This window comes from Sparus aurata, chromosome 10 (assembly GCF_900880675.1).
Source record: "Sparus aurata chromosome 10, fSpaAur1.1, whole genome shotgun sequence".
Classification (NCBI taxonomy): Eukaryota; Metazoa; Chordata; class Actinopteri; order Spariformes; family Sparidae; genus Sparus; species Sparus aurata.
In genome coordinates this window covers 29,321,274-29,344,651 of record NC_044196.1, presented here as the reverse complement: position 1 = coordinate 29,344,651, position 23,378 = coordinate 29,321,274, and the positions used below count along the sequence as shown (strand labels likewise).

Here is a 23,378-nt window from a genome sequence, read left to right as displayed (position 1 = left end):
ACGCTGTTCAACAAATGTGCTTTACCAGCAGGGTAGCCTTTGATTATCTTTAGTCATTCGTCCTTTTCTTCACTAACAGAAAATTGTTTTTGAAGGATTCTGTGGGATTTATTGACCTGTAGGGTGCGTGTCATCCTTAGATGATGCGATTGCTTTATTTATGCTATGTCCGGGTATAATTTGCAAGAACAAAAAATTGAGGATGAAGGATTGTTGATAGCGTCTCTCATCTTAGTTTGATGTGAGATGGCCTTTAGCTGGACTCACTGCTAGAAACTTCTGGAGCTTCATCTCCATGCTTTGGAAGGAACAGCTCCCTCTTCCTGTTAGAAGCTGTGAAGTCATCAAGGTTACCTCAGTGCACGCAGTGTTTACCAGTGAAGTGAAAGAGCGAGACTGTGTGCGCGCAGGATCTGTTTATCTGTGTTTAAATACAGACCTTAATGCTTCCAAATGTATATTTAATAAAGGCAAATTGTAGTCTACAATGCCAACAAAACAAGGGCTGACAATACAGTTTGTTTTCAGGTTGTTGGAGAATCATTTTAGTTTTCACTATAATGTAGTCCTAACTGTAATGACCCAGTTACTGCTGATCTTTCCAGCAACTGTCTTGTTTATTCCTGCTAGATATACAAATACACTCAATATACTGAATTAACCAGTGCTAAGTTACATGATATGTAAATGGTTAATTCAGCGCTAGACAGTTGCTGGTTTATAGTTTATTTCCCTGAAGGAATGAATAATTGTATTATTCATTGTATTATTGAATATTACAATTATTAATTTCTGTCACTTAATGGCATTTATAGTAAAGGTAACGGTGTTGAAGGACATTATCTCAAAACATCCTGTTGTCACGACCTAGCAACGCTAAACTTTTAGCCACGAAAGACCATTCTAAGATAGATTAGTGGGTTAATACTGAATTACAAGGGAAAGTTTGTACGCTTTATCAAGGCTCTAATTTTTGGGTTTGAAAGCAAGAGTCTGCAGAGGCTAACAAACACGGGTCCAAACTGCGGGTTCAGTAAGACAGGCCGCCCGAGGGCCTCGCAGCGGCTTCGCGATGTTAAAGATAGGAGGTGCTGTGAAGCCGAGCAGGGAGATGTCGGTCCGCGCTGTTTACAGTGTGCGATGAAATATGTGTGCGCTATCGGGAGATGTGAAAGGAGGATGAAGTAGGAACAAAGTCATCGAGGGAGGCTGCAATCAGTTGAATGATAAGAAAAGATCAGAGCATTGGCGAGATAATTAGTCTTGTCTGATCCTGATTTTCTGCCCCTTTCCCTCAACTCAGAGCTTGTAATGTTTGTTTACAGCCGCGTGTGTGTGCGTGCGCGAGGAAACATAGTCCTTACAAAGCTATAAAGACATGTTTTTGTGTGGGTGTGTGTGTGTGTGTCTAAAACTGCAGTATTTTATGTCTACATGCAGCTTGATGATTTATAGTAAAGGGCGAAGAACTTATTGACATATTAGTATCGTGGTCTTGTCTTTCATGAGATCGTTGCCGGCGGTGTTGCGTCACTGCTGTCAAGAGTTCACGTCAGCTGTCCTTTGGGGAACTCGCCGTTACAGATAAAGTAGTTGCTATGTAATCTCCCCTCTCACGCTCAACAAGAGCAGCAGCATAAACAGACTTCAAAGTTCTGTCCGTCAACATGTGGTGGTGTTTGGACCGTTGGAGGGAAGAGCGTTTATCCTCATCATCACCTGACTGCCGCGGGGTGGACAGACAGACGGACGGACGGACAGAAAGACGGAGGTCTTCCTGTGTGGTTTGAGGCAGGATTTCCTTCAGTCAGTCCAGCAAAATCTCCATCCCTCATCCGGCCCTTACTTGACCTGAGGACACTTTGACCTGCCTCTGCTCTCGCCTGTTTCACTTTCAGTAACGGCTATCAGAGTAGACCTTTAAAAAATACATTTAAGATAAAACTGATTTCCCCCCGTGAGATACAGATACAAGCTTTCTTTTGTTTCTAACAATATTGTAAGAATACAACGTAAGAAAATATTTTTGGGGGGCTGCAATTCAGGATTCCAGGGCACAATGTTGTTGGTTAAAATATGTTAAAGTTGGGGGCCGCACAATTAACAGCGATATTATCGATATATCGCATGAAAGCCAAGTGTAAAATCCAAATCAGAAAGTCTACACATTGTTTTGATAAAGACCCCAAGAACCGTCTGTGAAAATCAAAATTGTTGCACTTTTTTTTTTTTTTGCTGAAAATGGTGTGTATGGAATTAGATTTGCTAAACGACCCTGGCTTTAAAACGGAGAGAAGAAGAAGATGACGACAATGAAGAACAACAATAGCAATCCACGACAAGAAAAACTAATGAAATGTAAGGAGTTATTACACATATATTCTTCTTCATTGTCGTCTCCAGGGTCCTACATATAGGTACTGAGCTGTGTCAGTCAAAAAACTGATTAGCCAATGGGGACGCTCTGCTGAAAAAGCCCGCCCACTCTAGAGGTTTGTGCCAAAACAAAAAGTCAGAGAGCAAATGAGACAGAGCTGCAGAGAGAGAGCAAAGCTGAGAGTCAGCGCAAAAGTCTGAGCGGAGAGAGAGAAGCAGAGGGAACCATAAACACAATAATGCATTATTAGAAGAGTAAAAGAGCAATAGAAACACTATTTGACAAATTATTTGATTAACTTTACAAGTTAAAAGTTTTGTGTGACATTTAAGAAGTTGTGATTGTTTCTTTTGGCACAAATCTAATTCCATACATTTTAATTTTGACATTTTCACTGATGTTTCTTCGGGTCTTTATCAAAACAAAGTGTAGCCTTTCTGATTTGGATTTTGCACTTGGCTTTCTTGTGATATATCGATAATATCGCTGTTAATTGTGCGGCCCCCAACTTTAACTTATTTAAACCAACAACGTTGTGCCCTGGTTTTGCCACAAGTTTAAAAACAAAACTGTGTCCCCACTGGCACAGCTTCTCTGATTTGTGCTTACTTGACATATTTGGATGATATACCACTTGGCTCGACATGATATATAGAAACAGGTGAGGGCCTTTTGTTGGTTGTGTGTTGTTGTTATACACTTTCTATCCATAGATTCAGATAGAGTTGAATAGAATTATACATTGTGTCTTTTTATAGTGTAGATAACATCTGCATGGTCAACGTTCCTGTCAGACTTTTTCTACACTCATTAGATTGGTAGTGGTAGTTTTTGCATATCAAGGTGACAAAGTGTGTGACTGCCGGGTTGAATTATCAGTGAGGAAACTGAAGTCTGGGCCGTCTTGTTACAGCTCCTTGCTATTTCCTGCTCCATCTGTAAAGTCTTGCTGGCAGTATAATCTCCTTCCTTAGTTGACCCTGGAAGCCCATGTCTAAATGGAAACTTTTTCCATCGACCGCAGTCTTATTTTGTTCACACGCATTTCTAACAATAGCTAGCTCAAGTCGAGGACGTGAATGACAAAGCTGTGCCAAACCTTTTTTGTTTTTTTTTCTTCACAGCTGAGGGACGTGACTTATTATTGTAGGAGTGGGTGAAAATAGGACTTCAGTGGGCTGTGACACGTCTGAGGGCAGTAGATGGCTATCAAAGGTGGGAAGTGTGTGGTCATTATGTAGTGAAAAAAATTCAATTTGTCCTTTGGGAACGAATGCAGCAAACACTGTAGCCTTTAATGTCACATATTTCTGTCCTTCAGGGGAAATTCCTGTATTATTAAACGTGGGCCACTTTTGGAACCGGTCCAGTCGATTTGCCAGTCGAAAAAAGGATTACGTCGCCAGCTGAGGCGATCTGCCAGACAGATTCCAAAACGTTTGGTACGTAAGAATCACTTACACAGCGAAACTTGTAAATGTAAGGCATGTTTTGTCAGGTAAAGGTAGGAGGTGAGACTTTTCTGACAAGAGGCTCCGACTCCGAGTAATGCATTCAGAAGGCTAATGTGTCAGTAATGTAACAATGAAAATATTGTAATGCACAATAGGATATTAAGGCAGATAAATGTATACATGTTGCCCACTGCTAGATCCCAATATCCATCAGATTTAGACTTTTGATACACATGGCGAGGCGGCTGTTGCTCAGGAGGTAGAGAGGGTTGTCTGGTAATCAGAAGGTTGTTGGTTTGAATCCCACCCCCTGCTAGTATGAATTACTAAGTTGCTTTGGACAAAAGTGTCTGCTAAATGTTAAACAAATTAAATTGTGTGATAGAAATCGAACTGTTGTACCATCCTTAGGTAGTTTGTCAATTTGTTTTCGTTAATATTGTTGACATATAAGATGCACCGGCTCTAGAGGCACATCATATTTAAATGTGTTAATGGAATATTGTGAAGTTCTGTGACCGATGTGCTGTCACCTGAACTAAATAAAACTCACACACATTCTCTCACTTCTGGATTTATCAAAAAGCGTTTATTATTAATAGTCATAGTAATGTCACACAAATTCACAAGTGTTTAAGACATGTCTGGCTCAGTTTGGTGTGTGTGTGTGTCTGCAAGTATGTCTGTGTGAATTCTCTAAACAGTGCAGTTATAAATAAATGACCACAAAGAGAAGGAAAGGGGGAAGGTAATATTGCAACAGGAAAAATAGAATTCTCATTTTAAGAAGACAAACAGAAAAAAAAAAGGTTGTTCAAAGAGAACATTTAGCACCATCTATCCCGTTATCATATTCAACAGATAATATCATAAAATCATTAAAATCTCGTCTAAAAGCCCCCTACATAATAAAAAAAATTTACCATTTCTCAAAACGCTTTGGAAAAAGTCGTTTTGTTTTTTCCTTAATGAGCATACAAACACAGCATTCCATTAGTCATCTTCTCTACGTGAGCAGTGTGCCTATTGTCTACAGGAAAGGTGGCGTTATATTCAAGATAAAGATATCATTTAATATATATCAGTAGAGAAAAAGCAGGAGTTGAGAGGCAAGCACCAGAGAAACAGCAGCCTCCACTCCTGTGGACACACAACCCCCACATTTCAGTTCTTACAGAGCAATCGGTCACTATAAAAAAAATGAAGAAAAAAAAAAATGCAAACTTGTACAACCCTATTAAAAAAGGGAGAACATTGATATCCAATAAATAGAGGAAACATTTTAAATTAAATGTACAATGCCAAAAAAATCCAGGAAATACTAAAGTCTGCATATTGGAACAAAACAATCAGAGGTACAACACAAACACCAGATGACAATGATTTTTTTCTTTCTTTTTAAAAGAGCGCGTTCATACAGAGATGGAAGAAATGAACAAAAGACCTGATGATGAGTGTCAACTGAATATTAATCTCCAGAGGAAATAAAAGTATAATTCATACAAACACAAGATTTACAACACATACAAGAATCTGAAAGACAAAATGAAATCCCCCCCAAAACAACCAAAGTCGTTAAACCCGTATGTTTTGAAGCATTCCAAACATTTGTATTTTTTTTTAAATTCTTAATGCTTTAGAAAAATGTTCATATCTCTATTATTAGTATTTTTCATTTTCTCTCTTTTCTAAATACAAGGCCAATGTGGTATATATCTAGGCTGATCTAGTTTAGAAAAAACAAAACAATAAATTATTTTAAAAAAAGACAGCACCCCACAAAAATTGCAAACAGCATGTACAAATATCAGTATTCAAGAAGACACCAACAGAAAAAAGTTCTCTCTGGTACTGACAGAAACACGCCATTGAAACCATCAACTACCCTCCGCGGTTTGTTCAATGGCAGCACCGACTGCCCCTGGTTCTCAACTTCACTGTTGCCAGGGTTTCTGGGTTGAAAAGCACCATCTGAGAGTAAACTGGTATGTTATTGGCGGCTTGGTATTTCTTTTTGTAAACAGTAATGATGAGTAAACGTATTCAACTGGCTGTTCGGCAAGTATTAGCAGTAGTAGCAAAAATGATCTTAAATAATGATAGGGTAAGTTGAAAACCAAAGTGAAACTGTGTCTTTTGTCCTGGCTGGCAGGAGTTTTGGTTATGGCTGAGGAGACGCAGGAGGGGAGCTCTGTCACCGGGAAGAGGAGGCCTGGCGAGACAAGACACACACAACAGACATAATTAATTTACAAATTATTTTCAAATAAGTGATACTTGAGGAAATAGACAGTTTCATTCAGTTATTTTTGTTTCAGGTCAGAAAGGAACGAAATGTTTGGAGACGACAGCACAAATGGAAATAATACATCTTGAAGGAACGGCTAAGAAAGCAGGAAAATTATGAATATTGAATAAGAGGTGTGCGTGTGTGTGCGTACCAGGTTGAATGAGTCATATGTGTTCATGAGCTCCTCTATGCGGTACTGCTCCAGCACCACCACATTGGTCAGGTTAGGGCTACGCTGACGTGCGCAGTCCTCACAGTGAACCACATATGTCTTCCTGCTGTTGCTCTCACTTGTCACAAACAACAAATTGAATACCTCCACCTGTGAGGAGAAAAAGGCAGAGACACATTTAAGATGATTGCAGAAATTAAATAAGTAAATGTTATATTTATTGAAGGTTCTGACTAGAGTAAATTACAACATTTCTGGAGGGAATAGTCCAATTGTAAATCTGTGGTTATATTTGCAAAAACTCATTGTCTGTCCCCCTTTAGAGCTCAGAAGTGACCCAGGTTCATGCAGTATACTGAGGTGTTTTTAACATGAACGTAGAATCTATAGGTCCCTTGTAGCTAAATGTAAAACTGTGATAGAGAAAGCCTGTAACTTCAGTAGAGGCATATAGCTACTCACGTCACACTCGTTGCAGTAGTAGGCAGGCTCGTCTTTGACCCGACTCTGATAGGAAAGCTTCTTTCCATCGCCAACTAGTTGGTCCCGCAGGATCTGGATGTGCTTTATGGACTGCAGCAGGCAGTGTCTGGCAGAAAAGTAAAGACACAAATGTCAATATTAAGTTACTGTCAAATGTCATTACAAGTTTACAAATGCTATGTAATAACAGCACTGCAATAAGCCCTACTTTCATGATAAGACGATCATTTGAATGGTTTGTTCTTCATATTGAACACCTTTCAGGAAAAATGCACTACATTACTATCATATTAGTAATTGTTTAAATGAAAATGTAGGATTTATCGCAGAGCTTGCGATTAATTGTAGTTGCGTGTAACTAACAAACTGGCAATTGTAGAAGTTTGTACTCACTTAATCATCTTGTAGGTGTCTGGGTCGGTGATCTTGACTGTGCGGGCCACATTCCAGGACACATGAATCATGGGGACGATGGATTTGACCTTCTTTACTTCATTCCACTCAAACCTCTCCAGGGCCAGCTGGTACTGGTAAGCTGCAGATACACAACAAACAATGAGGAATAATGAACAAACACTTAAATTAAAAAAAATATATGAATATATATATTCATACTTGTATTGAAATAATCTGTATTTGGTCACTATATGGTGCACTCCTTACCATTGAGAGGTCCGACATTCCAGGCAATGTTGTTGCACCAGCCAACAGCCTGAACCCAGTGTACAGTTCCAGCATTGATCCACACCAAGTCTCCTGGCCGTTGGATGAAGCGGTACACAGGGATGTTGGCTTTGTAGAGGTCCTCCAACACTGGCCACCAGGAGCCTGTCAGGTAGTCAACTCCATGCCTGAGAACACGACAAAAATGTTGTTAGAGCTGTGATGTTCACATGTAGAATGGTGTACAGCTAAGCATCTGTGTAAATTGTCAAAATGCCTAAATTGTAAATACAAACAGTGATGTTAGCTTGCTTTCTCAGATTAATCTGTCTACTCACTTTTCACAGAAGTCACTGATGGCATGCCAGTAGTTCTCATGGACAGAGAACCATTCACAGTCTCCAGGGCCAATGTTGATGTTTACTGAGCAAAAGTTATTGTTCTCCTGGTGACCTGTTAATGAAAGAATACAGTTAGGGTATTTCATGTTTTTCTTGAATTTATCATGTACCCCCAGGTCTTACCATTAAGATTAAAGCCGAGCTTTAAAACATAAAGGTGTTTCAATGTCCTTTTACCTGGTGTTCGGCTTCCTGGGACCTTCATGTAGAGCTGGACAGTGTTCATGCCGAGGATGGTGTGTCCAACATGGCTCAACATGTTTCCACTGGATGCTACACGCATAAATGCTGGCAGCTTCTGCAACTCCTGAAGCTGGGGCTTCCACCTGAGCGGAGACAACAGGTACAGAGCATGTCAAAAATTACAGGAGCTAATGTTCACAATCATGCTGCGGTATTGAGACGTGACCATTAGAGGGCAATGCATATGTTGCTACATAGATTTGGGTGAAATGTGTAGGTTGCTCACCTCTTGGGATCCGAGAGGTCAATGTTAGTGCCAAATTTAATGATCTTCCCCACTGGTTTCTGCTCAGCACTGAGGAAAACAAACACATCTATGTATTATTTCAAACTGCTAAACATTTGCGTCAGTTAGTCAACCTTTTGCTCTTTCAGCACTTTACCTGCCACTTTCTTTAAAGATGTCCTTGCTGAGAGTTTCAGAACTGCTGGATGGCTTCTTCTCCTTCTCCTTCTCATCATCTTCTTCGTCCTCCTCATCACTGCCTTTCTCCTCCTGAAGACACAGATCACATGTTCAACTGCTGGATCACGGTACAATGCAAAAACATGGAAGTCCTGACAACCATTTAACTGAAATATACACTATACAAGTACAGAGAAATAGTGATATCAGCAGAAGTAGAGCACATACCTGGAGACTCTCCTGGAAGCTGGAGGCCTGGTATTGGGCATACTTTGCGATGGTGGTGTGGGAGCGGCTGCTCTCACACGGCCATGTCTGACCTGTCCCACTAGGGTCCCAGTTTTCATCAGCAGGTTGCTGCACCTGAGTCCTAACCTCCACCGCCTGCTCCGCATTGGCTTCCACCAATGATTTAGTAGAAAACATCCCCAGGTCTAAAAAAACAGTTAGAGGGAACATTAGGAACATTCTTCTGAGTCGCTTAAACAAGAGAACAGTAGTGTTGATCCAACTCCATGATATATTTTTGTATAACTAATGAGTCAAAACAGGCCCCAGAGGAAGACTGGATTTAGTAGCTAGACACCTGGATTCATAGTATTGGGTATTGTATTGGGAGGGCTTGCCATGTGTTTCCAAGGTAAATGGCTGTAATGTGTTAACTTACTGAGTCGCAGGGATCCAGCCAGGCCTCTGATGACAGTAACTGGATTTTTGGGGTCTGTACAGAACTGCAGCAACACAGGTGAGAAGGCATCCCTCTTACTCTCCAACTGCAGAAGAAGAAAAATCGTGTTAGCTCACCACAAAAAGCTGTTGCTGCTTGTGTGTCTTCATATGTACAATGAATCACCACAAGGTGGCAGCACATGTGTGTCATCAAAGACTGTGAGTGTACACTACATACTAGGCCACTTCACTTTTGTTGCTTTAAAATAATGTATTGTTTGTGTGCTTTTCTGATTAAAAGTACTGAAAGTCTATTATCAGACTTGACTGTTTACTACCATGGATAATAATGGATAAAACTTTGTGGACACAGTTACTTACATAGATGCTGGGTGTAGGTGGGTTGAGTTTTTCTCTAGGTATGGGTTCCTCTGAAGTCATGATGGGCTTGACAGAGAAGGCTGGGAGCAAGTAAGATTCTCTGAACTTCCCTTTGACTCTGGCTCCCCTGGAACAGCAAAAAGATGATACGTTAACGGATGCAAAAGGTACAAAACACAGCTTTCTATTACTAGTACTCAGCATAAGAGCCACCTGGATGGATTATTTCTTTGTTCATGGCAAATGGAGGACCTAATTCTTAAATACTTCAGCATTCTAAATATGAATATTGGCCCATTCCATCACTGTGATATTCTTGAGTTTCATGATTCCCCAAGTTATCGAAAAAGGCTGAAATTTCATGATAGCTGCATTTTCAGAAAAGTTCTCTACAGTGTACTTACTTGCAGGACCTGATGATTTCACTGGCAGTGTTCTTGATGCAGATATCTTCCAGTGGGATCCTCTTTTCCTCCACCTCAGAGGCAATGAATGTCTCCCGGTCCCCGCTTTCCACTTTGATCAGACGAATCTTCAGCTCCTTGGGTGGCCCATCTGACAGTGCCTTCAGTTTCAAGAAGTCCGTTGATCCTAATGAGGAACCAGATTCAGAGCCATTTTTGTGCTTGGAAGAACCTTCTGCGTGCTCCTGTTCACTGCTGGAGCTGGCGCTGGATGCCTCCTTGCGCTTCTTTTTATCTGCATCATAATGACCACGATTCTTTTCAGACCCCTCCTTGCTCTGGAGGTTGAGGTCACCAAGAATTCTACGATCCTTCTTCTCCTTATGGCTCTTGCCATCCTTGTGCCGCTTGTGGCTGGAGCTGGAATGAGAGGAAGACGACGAAGAGGAAGAAGAGTTTGCCATCTCCTCTCTCTTTTCTCGATGCTTCTTTTCTTTCCTGTCCTCGTGCTTCCTGCTGCTACTGTGGCTATGACCATGCTTCCTCTTCTTCTCCTTCTCTTTCTCCCTCTCCCTATCTCTGTTTCGGTCTTTCTCTCTGTGTTCTTTAACTTTCTCAGTTTTGTGTCGATCCTCCACCTTGATATCAGACTTATCAAGAGAGTTCTTGTTGGGGAGTGACTGTCGACTGAGCATGACTTCACAACTCTTGCCCAACTCTGCCAGAGAAGACTCAGAGATGGTTGTCAGCAGTTGCTCTTCCTTGACCACCTTAATAGGACTTATGGTAGGAATACTCTCGTGTTTGAAAGAGTTGAATCTTTCCTCTGTTGATTCTTCATCATCTCTCCAAATATCAGTGTCCTCTATTTTCAGTTTCTTGTTCTCCAGCAGAGACGGAGAGGACTTCAAAGGTGGGACAGCTGGACTGAAGGGTGGATTGTTTGAATCAGACGTGGGAGAACTGCCTTGTTGCTGGCGGCAGATGTCAGGACCCAGTGACAGTGAAGAGGAATATTTGACCCCAACCAGCGCTGATGGAGGGGGTCTACCAAACGGCCCACCACGGTAAGCATACTTCTGGCTCTCTAGTACTGTCGCCAGGGACTTGAACATGCTGTTTACACCCGTTTGATGGAGATGGGGTCTTTGGGGTGGTGGAGAACAGGATGGGGTCTCAGAATCCTCTTCATCGTCCTCCTCATCAGCCTCACTTTTAGTCTGCTCAGGGAGGCCATAAAGTTTAGCCAGGTCACTGTGGCGATAATTGGTGTTTCCTACTCCCATTCCTATATCCACCGACTGTTTCTGGTTGAGAGGGACGTGAGGAGGTTTAAGGTAATCCTCATCCTCCTCATTGAGAGAGGATGTCCGGCTGCAAGGGGATGCCAGAGAGCCTTGGCGACTGAGCACAGGAGGGCTAGCGTGTGGATTGGATCCAAAGTCTTCCTGGTTGGGCGGATGCCTTGTTGCTGGAATCAGATCTGGGGCACACAGGTAGCTGTTGATAGGCTGAACGCTCTGTGAAAAGTTGTCGAGAAGACCAGTGGACCCAGACTTTTCAGTGTTATACATCTCCTCTTCCTTCTTGATAGATTCATCCAGCATAGCCATGATGTTAGCAAGACCATCAGGTAACAATGTGGACATCTCAGAGGGCTCTTCCTCAAACTGAGCACTGTCAGAGTCAGTGTCACAGCTGCTGGCTTTCTCCAAACCACTTCCCGTCACCTGCTTGTTGAGGACTCCCCTAGTGGAGCTGGAGGATTGAGGTGCTGGTGGAAGATTTTCTCTAGGAAAAGCCTGATAGAGTTTGGGGGGCTCTCTAAGTGCTAAGGTAGGGAGAGAGTGTTGGCTGCTGTCCCTGTCCCTAGCCGAGTCTTTGGATTGGTTGGGTGCGGCTTGCATTGCCGGGGGCTTGTTGGGGTATACTGACTGATTCATCCCTGAGGTATTGTTTGTTGATGAGGGACTGAAAGTCGTTCCGCCGTTGTTGCTCCACATCTCTCTCTGCCGTTGCTTTTCTCTGGCATATTCAGTCTGGGGTGTAAGAGGGGGCGGCCGAAGCCTCTCTGCAGGAGTAGTGGTGGTGGCTGTTTGGCCTGGTGGACAAGAGGGAATGCCACCACGGCTTAGCCAAGGGTAGGGGGGAGAAGCCTGGGAGTTGGGGGGCAATGAACCTGAAGGAGGTGCAGTAACAGATGACAGACGGGGAGGTGGGGGTGTTGAGGAGGAGTTGCCAGAGAGCAGTCTCTCCAAATTTTCAATAGCAGTTTGCTCTTTACCTTTTGCACTGCACAGTTCCTCCTCCCTCTTTCGCTCCATCCTCCTTTTCTGCTCCTCTTTTCTCTCCAAATCTCTTTGTCTCTGCTTTTCTTCCTCCTGCCTCTCCAATTCTCTCTTCTTTCTCTCCTGCCTCTCTGCCTCCCTGTTCTTCCTCTCCTCCTCTTGCCTCTCCCAGTCTCTTCTCTTCCTTTCCTGCTCTTTCTTCTCCCATTCTCTCCTTTTCCTCTCCTCTTCTTGCCGCTCCCATTCCCTCCTTTTCCTCTCCTCTTCTTGCCTCTCCCGTTCTCTCTTTTTCCTCTCCTCTTCCAGCCTCTCCGCTTCTCTCCTCCTCCGCTCCTCTTCTTGCCTCCTTTTTCTCTCCTGCTCCTGCCTCTCCCATTCTCTCCTCCTCCTCTCCTCTTCTTGTCTGTCCATTTCTCTCTTCTTCCTCTCCTCCTCCTTCTTTTCCAGTTCCTTCCTTTTCCTCTCCTCGTCCCGCTTTTGTCTCATCTCCCACTCTCGCTTCCGCCTCTCCTCTTCTCTCATTTTTCGCTCTTGCTCCTCTCTGTCCCTCTTCTTCCTTTCCTCGGCTTGCATGTGACCCTCAAGCTCGGCGTCGAGCTTGTCAAGAGCTTCTTCGATGGATCGAGGGACAGAGTTTGGAGCTGGTGGACGAAACTGGGGCTGAGAGTATGACTGTGTCGACGCAGATTGTGGCTGATGATGCAGTCTGGAGGACAGGGCTGGATTGGATGGCTGAGGGGCAGAGTTGACAGCGGAGCGAGGGGCTGGGCAGTATGTAGTAGGAGAGCTAGGAAGAGGATTTGAAACTCTGCTTGTGATCACACTGTCACCAGCCCTCTGGTGCCCTGAGGAGAACAATGAAGATGATGAGGAAAATGCAGGACTTGGCTCCATCTCAGCCTGAGTGTAGTATGATGTCTTCCCCTTCATGGGCTGCGGCTTGTTGGATCCCTGCTGCTGTGGCCTGGGCAGCCCCTGTTGGTGAGACTGGTTGGCAGTTTGGCCTCTCTGACATCCTGGCTGCATCAGAGCATCCAGCTGAGAGGTGGGGTTAGTTACGGCATTGATGGAAGTTTGGGGCACTGGCTCTCTTCTTCTCTGCCAACTGTTATTACTGCTGCCATTGTTCACAGGGCAACCAGCCGGGGGCGATGTGGTCATCGACGAGATACCAGCAATTGTAACACCTCTAGAGCTGCCACTGTAGCCACCGATAGAGCAGGAGGCCTGTGATATGGGAAGATTGGGGGTGATGACAGAAGTTGGAGTGGAGTTGGTTGGAGGCAAAGGTGGGCTGACGTGATGGTGATGCTGGGAGTGACCTGGAACCCGACTATCAACGACCTGATTGTGGCTCTGCTGGCGCTGAGGTAGCAGTCCTGGAGGCCTGTAGATGCCAGACTCCTGAAGAGATAAACAGAAACATTTTCAATTCATTTTGATTTCAATCACTATTGTAACAACTGCAGTTGTTTTAACAGTTCAATTAAATTAGGTCAAAACACCCATTGTTCTTCTGCTGTCATAAGTGTTCTTTGATAAAATGCAAACTGATATGGACATGGTACAAATGAGTATGAATGACTTGTACTTACGAGAGAGTGACTGCTGGGCCTGCTCTGGTATCTCCAGGCCTCATGGGGCCCACTTTGCTGTTGCTGAGGTACTGAGGTGCTGCTGGCAGGAGGAGGTGGAGGAGGAGGGGGACCCTGGTGCCCCAGCCCTGGATGAGGCTGGAAGTGGCTGTAAGGCACACTGCTGCCGCTGCTGCTGTTGTTGCTGGTTGCAGGAGGGTTTGCTGGTGACGACTGGGCATGTAGGTGTTGATCTCTGTTTCCCCTAGTTGGGGTGGATGCAGTGTGAGAGGTAGCTTGTCTGCCACCTTGACCCCCAATTAGAGGGCCTCTCTGGTTGCGGGGACCATGAGACTCCATGGCCTGGCAGGGTGGAGCTAGCCCCAGTTTGGAGCTGGGGCTAGGATAGGAGGAGTGAGGGGACTGCTGGTTAACAGCCTGAGGTTGGAATGTGTCTTTCTGTAGCTGAGGAGCACATCCCTGGTTGTAGCTTCCAGGAGAGGAGTTTGGTAGAGGGGAGAGGTTTGACGGGGTTGAAGTGGCGGGAGAGGACTTTTGGGTGTAGCTGCCCATTCCTTGTTTGTTGGTTTCCTGTAAAACAACAGAGGATGATATAAAACATATTCACAGCACAGCAAATAATACTCTGTCAGGTTCAGACAGCTAATAGAATCAATATAACACCGCTCAATCTAATAAATTCCCATTAATCACAGTCAATAGTAAAACACTTAATATTCACATATCTAATTAAGGGACATTTTCTTACTGTTCGGACCTGGAACTCTTGTGATGGAGGGTTCTTGCGGTCAGAAGTCTGGGGCTGCCAGGGAGTGCTGTTGTTCTTGTGAAGGGGGTTCCAGAAGGCAGGTTTTGGAGGGAGGTGGTGGACTGACGGCTGGGGCTGAGATAACAAAGACTGGCCAGGGAAACGCTGCAGTCCAGGATGGGATAACTGCACGGGGAGCAGGACATGATTCAAATATACAACTTACAAAAAGGACAAACAAAAAATGCAAAAATCTAGAACTAAGGTTACAATTTTGCCACTTTTGCTATAACAGGGGAAAAAAATAATTGTTCTGGTCATTTACCTGATCCGAACTCTTTTTCCTCTTGCTGGGGCTGGGGCAGTCCTCAACAGCTGGGCGAGAGGATGGGTGCAGTGATGGTGGAGGAGTGTGCTGAATAACTGAGTGCTCTCCCAATGGAGGGCCCGGTCTCTTCAGCTGACCTCCCACCATCTTCCCTGGGTAGCCCCTTTGCTGTGAATGGAAAAACCAAAGGATCAGTGTTGTGGCAGATGAAGAGAACCAGTGCAGTTATTGCAGTGTCAGTTCAAAAACATGCTTTTGCTTAAATATTGAGCTGAAGCTCAGTGACAGTGGCTTTGAATGGTGAGTATCTTTCATCTGTCTGGTTGCAGCTGAAATGACAGCCAGAATAGGGAGCGTTCTGTCTATAAGGATGATGAAATATGATATTAGGCAATTACAGAGCTCCTACCTGATGCACCTGAGCCCACATCTCATCTCCCAGCAATGGTGGACCCCGGGGAATATGCTGCTCCTGAGGACCCCCAAACTAAAACAGACAGTAAACACATAAATGAAATCATGAACAGAGTTAATTTGTTTCGTCTATGAAAACAAGTCTTTTGACACTCTGATGCATAAACAGGCTAAGAAATCCCCTGTAGAATGGTTACTCACCTTCAGCAGTTGGTTTGGCCTGCTGGGGGGATGATGAGGGTTGGGGGGAGGTCCGCCGCTGCCTGCATAGCCTCCATTATGGAGACGAAGTGAGTGCTCGTTGGGCAGGGGCATGCCGGGATGTCCTTGAGGAGGGAGATGGGAATCATATAGCTGACCTAGTTGCTCCCATGCTCTGTGGGGAGGTGGAGGATGAAGATGATGATGAGGAGGTCTCTGCTGCTCCCTCTGCAGACTTGGTAACATTGGCTGTTGAAGCTCAAGCTTCTCACCTCCTCGCATGGGCCTTAACAGCCAAAGAAAGACAAAAGTGTTAAATAATAGAAAACAGACGGAACAAATGATACCACAAGGTTGTTTCATCACATAATATTCTGTAAATTAATTACCCTCTGGTTTCAAAATTAAGTTCATCTTACCCATTACTAAAGAATTTATTGGGATGGTTCAGTCCGCCCATAGGACCGGGAGGTAGATGGGAGAGAAGTTGGTGTTGGTTCATTCCAGGCGAACACCTGATGAGGAACAGCACACACACACACACAGAGTACATTCAGATGACATTTCTTAGTCTTTTTCACACCAAGGTTGTTAAGTAGATTACAGCTTTCACTTCAGTTCTGCTGTAAACCATGGAGCTCGACCACTCTAATTACAGGTTAAACCTGATGGACTTAAGTTAACAAACAGGTTTGTTAAAGTTTGTGTAGGTGTTGTCATGGCTACAGACCTGGCAGGTGGCTGCCAGGCGCGGCCGCCCACGGGAGCCCATGGTCCCCGGTTGAGTCCGTCCAAAGGGAAGGAATCCCGTGTGCCACGCCCGCCAAACTGCTCTACTGCGTGATGCATCCAGCCTGTGGATGTAAATAAACACATAGACAAACCATCAGTAAAATTTTATCTGTATTCATTCCCAAAAAATGTGATAATTACCTGAAACTTTTAATAAATATCTTTACATGATCTTTTTTAATACTACGGCATCTTTGGTGGATTTGTGGTCAAATGGCATCATGTGTCATTATGGAGCAAATACCAGGGTTCGTAAGATAGCCGTAAAAATCTACTGAGCTACAATTACTCGTTAGCCCATCAAAATTATAGGCTGTTGCTGAGGGATTCTGACTCAGAAATGTATTCACTTATCTCATCTCTCCTCCGACTTAAATATAGCAATCTAAAAGACGTTATTTACTTGAAATATTATTCCTTGATTTAAACAATTGCATTGTATTTCTATAATCTACTGCAAACTGTGGACTTTTAAGGTAACAGCCGTATGAACTGTATATCATATACCGGTACTTACAACAAAATGTATGTTATTAAAATGAATGAGAGAGCTCTTACTCACCAAACTAGCTGTGTTTGTGAAGCCCTCCACTGCAGCACAGAGAGGGCCTCACTCCAACACTGAGAATATCTGTACTGTCCGACTGCTGTAGCACCAAGAACCCAAAAGCCTATAGGCTGCAAAGACAGAAGAACAGGAGAGCCACTATGAGAACAGGCAAGACAGAGATGCACTGAAAAGTCAATAAATGCCAGTGGGGCTCTCTGTTATATAGACGAGGTGGTGTGTATGTGTGTGAACTGGAGAGCTTGCCAGCAGAGAGGAGTAGAATGTAGGGCAGGGGAGAGCTTAGTGAGGCTGCAGAGGAAACCTGAAATAAACCCCTACTTTAACCATATTTACATCCAGCTCTCACTGTTGAAGCAACATTAGCCTAACTTAAATTAGCTTGAAGTCTCGAATCATGATAGACGTCTTTGTCTGGATCAGGCTGCTATTAGCCAGTCAGCCTGTAGGAGGCGTCAGTGAGCCAGTCTGAACAGAACAGGATTATTACTGGGGCCCAGATGGCTCAGTGGGGAGCTCACCTATAAGGACAGACCTGGGGTTACTGTAATCCTTACCATGGGCCTCCTGATAACAAGAGACAGAGGGAAAGACTAAGAGTGAGAGGCCTTGGTCACATGCCAATTGTGTGTGTGTGAGTGAGTGTGTGCTGTTGGAAGCAATGCCAAGTGTGCAAGCTGCATGGTCGTCTCGGGCTTGTGCTGATTTAGTGCATGCAAGAGAGAATAGTGTGCTGTCTTAAGTGGATGATTGTGTGTGTGTGTGTGTGTGCTGCAGCGCTCTGAAGGGTGTGTGTATAAAGTGTGTGTGCATGCCCGATGGATACACTAAGGTTTAATCTCATTACGGCAGGCGTGATGGAGAGGGAGAGGGGGGCAGCAGCGACAGACGGTCTGAACAGGATGGAAGGATAGATTAAGGAGAAAAGATGGAGATCGAGAAGAGGGAAGGGATGGAGGGAGGTGGAGTGGAGTGGAGAGCAGGAACTGTGCCATGAAAACGCCCACACACCTTCCCACACACACACACACACACACCAAGATGACACAAAGGAAAGCGGTTGAGGAGAGAGCGCATGAAAGAAGCTGGGAGATAACTCCCTCCCCTCCCTGCTCTCTGAAACACCGGACACACACACAAACACACACACTCACTCACACACAATACAAAAGACAGAAGGTGTCAAGATACAAAGAAGCCTGTGTTTCAAAGTACCTCGATTCAAAAGAGACAACAAAAGAGATCCTTGACAGACCCCGAGGAGGATATATTTGCACCTATACATTCAGCACCACTTGTACTAGAGATTAACAGAGGAAATCACATAAAATCCTTAAAGACTGAGAATTTCAAGATTTTGAAACCATCAGACGAGTACATTTGATTGGCAGTGTGATGTAAAAGAAACCAGATGTTCAATCCATCGCAGCTTTAACTGTTCAAGGGACATAATGCTAGCATCTTGAAGTATGTGACAAGTTAGGTTTAATGCATCACTTGGAGTGTAGACGTGCACACGCACACACAGCTTATGATTCATTCCTCTTGCTCAGCACAGCACTCTTCCACCAGTTTTCCAAAATTAGCTCTGGTCATACGCAGTCCTTCCTCCCACCAGTTCCTCTTCTCTTCCTTTCCTCCTCCCACCATCTCTGGATCTCTCTTACTATTTAAAGCCCAGTAGGGGATATTTCAATCGCTGCACGATTTTAGCTCTTCAGGAGGGGTGCTATACAGTCTCTCTACGCACACACGCACACACACACACACACTCCCTCTATCTCTCCTCTTGCACCTCACAGGGATCATCATCCACCAGGCTCTGCTGCTATGTGAAGATAGGCTAACTGTCAGGACTGAACACAACATGCTTTGAGACATACTGAAGCAGACACACACTCATGCTGAGCGTACCTTTTTGAGTAGCACCAAGTTATTGATTCACAGTTGTGTTAAGTCTCAGCTTCGGCTGCCAATCATCTCCCTGGGGTCTCCTCAACCCTGAAAGACAGAGAAGACAAAAACATTCATGTCAAGCTGTCATGAAAACACCACGAAGCCACACTAAACACAATACTCTCGAGTTGTGATCAAAACTGCCATGAACCTAAAGCTTCAAAGCATGCGATATGATTCAGGGCTGAGGGTGGTCTTTGCTTTCAATGTGAACTGACAACTTCTTTTTTTCCTGCTGCGTCTCTTTTCTAACTTTCTAGGCAGCGAATCGTCACTGCTCTCACCCCTCCTTGCTTTCCTGACTTTTGAGGTGACGCCTGGTTTCAGAACATTGTGGAAACTTGAAGGTGGCTCAGTGGCGAAGGGGTAAATCAGCGGGGAGGTCGCCACAGTGGGGCCGAGGGGGGGCTCTTTCTCTTCTCACACAGACACAATGCCGAGACCGACTGTGCAGCTTAGCGGGCGAGCAGACACAAACGAGGCTGATCTCACTCTAACAGGAAGAGCCGACCTGACAAAGTCAACTATCACACGTGAAAGAGTGGCGCCGGGGGAACGAAATAATGAAAATACAAAACACACAGCGTTATGGACAAAGGAGGGAGGGGAGGAGAGGGTGAGCGTTTAAAATGAGAAAAATGAAGAAAGAGAGATACAAAGAGAAATCTAGTAAGAGACCCAGCTGTGAGTGCAGACAGGGACACAGTGGCGAGGTTGTAATTACCACTTTTATAGAGGGTGTGTGTTTATGTCTGTTGTGACCAAACGGTCGTCTAAACCAGTTGCTGCCCTGGCTATCACATTGCTCACAGCCACTCTACCAGCTCGGTGTGAGAAACTCAGCACTCTGCTGTCCGTGTGCACTATCTGGTTTCAGACAGTGTTACATACCAGCTCAGGTTCTATCAGATGATACCAAAGTGATGACATGTGGTTACATCAACTATGAGTCAATATTCAGCACTGTACGTGTAGGGAGACATCGGTGAAAGTGCGTCCGTGTGTTACGCATTTCGTTTATCGGGGAACCCCCCGATGACTCAGCGCCCAGAGAGAGGGCTTACCCCAAACCGCTCAGCCTAAACGCCGCCCTCCTGGGACACTGCTTACTGTCAGGTGACCGGGGGCGTGTTCCTGTGCTGTCACAGATGTGACGGCTGCGGGAATTTCTCGGACTTCGTGATGTCATTTCTGCGTGTATGTATGTATGTGTTTAGGTATACAAACAGGATGCGACAGAGAGCAGCAGGGGGTTTCATGGCGGAGGGAAGAATCTACCTGACCACAAGTTCAAGAAAACGATGGGGCAAATCGTATGAACAAAGTGATCAAACTGTTTTGGATTCACGAAACCTTCACTTAACCGCGTTTGTAACTCTGGAGGAAAAAAAAGTGAATTTTGACTGAGAAAACACGTACAGCTTTAGCGCCACTCTGAACCCTTCAAGTTCTGAAGTGAGATTTTTTTCTTTGAATTTAACTCCTCAATCTAACATCCAACCACAACAAGCTGCAGCGTTCCTACATACAGCTTTGAATAGAGAATAGATCTAGGTTAAGTGAAAGTAATTTAAGGACTTAAGTTGTTGTCTTGGCTCCTTAGCAATAGCATACACAGCTGATATATTTATCAATTATTACCAAACAGATTACACGCTTCGCCGATGCGTCAAAAATTCCCCCACCATGCATCTTTTGAAAGTAAATTCCCCCCCTCCATAGTCACCCAACATCAAAGAGCTGTTCCTGTCAACACCCTTGTTGTCGTAGTTATGCAAGTTAGTCATTGCCCTGGCGACACCAGCTATCAGCTGGGAGGCGGGGCCAAGCAGGGAGCGTTGGCAAAGATACAAAGCGGTGCCAACTGTCGTCGACCAACGAGGTACAATGAAAACGGAGGAGCTCTGCTGGATCCTCTGTGGCATCCAACAAAGAATCACACAGGCAAAATAAATAAATCCAACATAATCCCACGTGACACACAAACCAAAGACACAAGCTTGTGGCTGTGAGCAGGGAAGCTTTCTTAGTCACTAAAATGAGCTGGGGGGTGGGGGGAGAAAACGGTTGAAATTAAGATGTACAGATGACATGTACTGTGCAGTAGCCTTAATTTATTTACTCTCACCCTGCCCTGCCAACCACTGGCCTGCTCTGGTCCCCAGCCAGACAACCACACTCAAGCCATGAGGGGAAAATAGACTGGAGCGAGACGAGGGGGGGCAGTGAGGGCATACACTGCAAAAAATATCCATGGCCCAGCAAAAACAAAAAACATTTTTTACTACTTGCTTTTATTACTTTAAGACTTAACAATCAATACAAGATAAATGATTCCTTGAACTGGAGGTTTGACTTTACGCAGCATGGTAGTGTTAATCAATAGTGCCTGGGGAAAGAGCAAGAGGTAGCAGTGTGAGAGAGGGTGAGACCACTGAAAACTAAAGGCTTGAGGGGGGTAACGGTGGGCAGATGGAGAGTGTTACTGTCCCGGTAGAGGCACTGTGGAGCCCGTCTGATAAGAAGGGACCAGATAAGGCTGGGAGAAGTGGCAGATAACAGAGAACAGAGCGAGGGAAAGTTCTGCTGGAGGATGACGGAAAGGCCATGCATGGTCCTGTCGCCCTCTTTCCCTCTCTCTCTCTTTTGTTCTGTCCTCCCTCGCCCTCTCTACTCCATTTGGCCATTACATAATCATCCCAGATAGAGATCGTGTTCTGAAGGAAACACCATGCATTTCTCTCTCTCTCTCTTTCTCATACACACACACACACACACACACACACACACACCGTGTGAAATAGAGGAACAGCCAGCCCCTGCATCCGTCCTCCTCCACCTCGTTGCCAGGCACCCTGCGTGTACGCGTCTGTGTGTGTGTGTTTATTTGTTTGCGTGCGTAAACGTCAGCGAATGCCGTTCCAAGACGATGATGCGGGCTAACTTCATCACGTCCGTATCCTCTCACTCTCACACGCACGCAACCACATGCACACTCAGTTTCAGTCAGCCCTAGTGTGGGTCAGCTGAGGACACTGGAGGCAAACATTGTTCCTGCACACAAACACAGAAACATCTGACCTCCATGATGGATGATTATCTCCCGCTACCATCGATCTCAACAACATAACCCTTCATCCAGGCTGACCTAACTCTTCACCTAGTGGCACCCAGGCCACCTCTACGCTCATAAGCAGCAGCAGCAGCAGCAGCACACACGCCAGCCAACACATGCCAGAAGCTCTTATAGTCTTACTTTGTCTCATCCTGGCTTACATGTGCACACCCTTACGTGTGCTCTACATTCAGGCCGTGTCAGAGAGGCACAACATGGCACAGGGCGAGGAGAGTACGACATCCTCACATTTAACCTCTGCTGGCCCGACAGAGCTTCTTATTTCAACATTCGGTACATTTTGAAAGAACAGCGAGAAGCCTCTGGCATGCAACCACCTCTCAACCACTGTTTTAATTTGGGCTGTTGGTGGTCAGCCCTTCTGGTTGGCTTGACACCACCTCTTTTTTTCCATTGATTTTTTTTTTTATTACGCCTGGAAAAAAAACGCTTGGGCTGCAAAGCATCTAAGAGATTAAAATGTTGATTTCCGGACCCACGGTGACACTGCGACGAGAAACAGTTGAACTACATTTTCATCTGTTTGTGGAAAAAGAAACAGGGGGAGGAGGAGGGGAACTGGTAGAAAAACATGAAAACATGAGGCCCCCTTTTGTCTCCTGCACTCCCACCCTGACATCTGGGCCTGTGATTGACAACACACAACTGGGTTATTGTGGTTCCTGTCTTTTTTATCTCTCCTTCTCTCTCACACACACACACACAGGCATACACACACCAGATGCACGTGTGTGTGACGTTAAAGAGAAGGGGAACAGAGTTAAGAGGGGAGAGGAAGCTGTCGTCACCACCACAGGAAGTAGGCCTCCCTCAGGGGTGTGTGTGTGTGTGTGTGTGTCAGAGAGGCCTTAGGGAGGGGTTTGAAGGCTGGTGCTTCCTGTTGTAAAGATATGAACTGTCTGTGTGTTTTAGTGTGTCTGAAGAAGCTGTTTGACTGCTTAAATGTGGATGAAAGTGAACGTATGTGACTAATACGAGTCGCTGCAGATGTCAGAGTCGAGTCAGGAACCTGGTAGGTTTCAGTCATGGCTCCGAAAATACACCTCAGACACAGTCATCTTGTGTGAACGGCACGTGTGTCCAACTCATGACTCACACCGGCCTCGTCAACAAAAACAAGACAGTCAAAAGGACTTCGAAAGCCATTTACTTTGCTCAGACCCTGGGTGTTCAGTGAAAAGCCTTGTTTGCCCCCTCTTTAGCTTCTGGTAAAAAGTGAATGGCAAACATATGATGGCAGAATGAGTGTCTGCGAACTGATGACTCCTCCTCTCAGTCTAGTGCTCCTCGGTTCGACAGACTCTGCGGCCTGTTCCCGTCTTTGTATGCGAGACAGAAATAAAAGGAATGACTCGACACCTGGCTCGTGGCTCCAAAGAAAGGAAAACGGCGCGTTAATCCGGACAGAC

At 44.9% G+C, this 23,378-nt stretch overlaps 1 protein-coding gene across 6 annotated transcripts in view; it reads right to left on the bottom strand.

The window, feature by feature from the left end:
• Positions 1 to 4,394: 4,394 nt before the first annotated feature.
• The window catches only part of kdm6ba (lysine (K)-specific demethylase 6B, a), a 99,042-nt gene continuing 80,058 nt past the window's right edge, over positions 4,395 to 23,378 (bottom strand). For 4 of the 6 annotated variants that reach the window (XM_030429965.1, XM_030429964.1, XM_030429967.1 and 1 more), the window contains 22 exons: positions 18,792 to 18,878; positions 16,872 to 16,987; positions 16,248 to 16,371; positions 15,937 to 16,032; positions 15,518 to 15,803; positions 15,312 to 15,389; positions 14,900 to 15,070; positions 14,575 to 14,760; positions 13,827 to 14,396; positions 9,944 to 13,635; positions 9,540 to 9,666; positions 9,157 to 9,262; positions 8,718 to 8,923; positions 8,467 to 8,579; positions 8,310 to 8,378; positions 8,018 to 8,166; positions 7,778 to 7,892; positions 7,440 to 7,627; positions 7,170 to 7,311; positions 6,756 to 6,882; positions 6,273 to 6,443; positions 4,395 to 6,043 (listed from right to left, as the gene is read on the bottom strand). In XM_030429965.1, the coding sequence (XP_030285825.1) occupies positions 6,026 to 6,043; positions 6,273 to 6,443; positions 6,756 to 6,882; positions 7,170 to 7,311; positions 7,440 to 7,627; positions 7,778 to 7,892; positions 8,018 to 8,166; positions 8,310 to 8,378; positions 8,467 to 8,579; positions 8,718 to 8,923; positions 9,157 to 9,262; positions 9,540 to 9,666; positions 9,944 to 13,635; positions 13,827 to 14,396; positions 14,575 to 14,760; positions 14,900 to 15,070; positions 15,312 to 15,389; positions 15,518 to 15,803; positions 15,937 to 16,032; positions 16,248 to 16,366 (6,729 nt within the window). In that variant the 5' untranslated portion in view covers positions 16,367 to 16,371; positions 16,872 to 16,987; positions 18,792 to 18,878 and the 3' untranslated portion in view covers positions 4,395 to 6,025. The remainder of the gene's footprint in view (positions 6,044 to 6,272; positions 6,444 to 6,755; positions 6,883 to 7,169; positions 7,312 to 7,439; positions 7,628 to 7,777; positions 7,893 to 8,017; positions 8,167 to 8,309; positions 8,379 to 8,466; positions 8,580 to 8,717; positions 8,924 to 9,156; positions 9,263 to 9,539; positions 9,667 to 9,943; positions 13,636 to 13,826; positions 14,397 to 14,574; positions 14,761 to 14,899; positions 15,071 to 15,311; positions 15,390 to 15,517; positions 15,804 to 15,936; positions 16,033 to 16,247; positions 16,372 to 16,871; positions 16,988 to 18,791; positions 18,879 to 23,378) is intronic. The other 2 variants (XM_030429969.1, XM_030429968.1) reach the window with 2 other exon arrangements.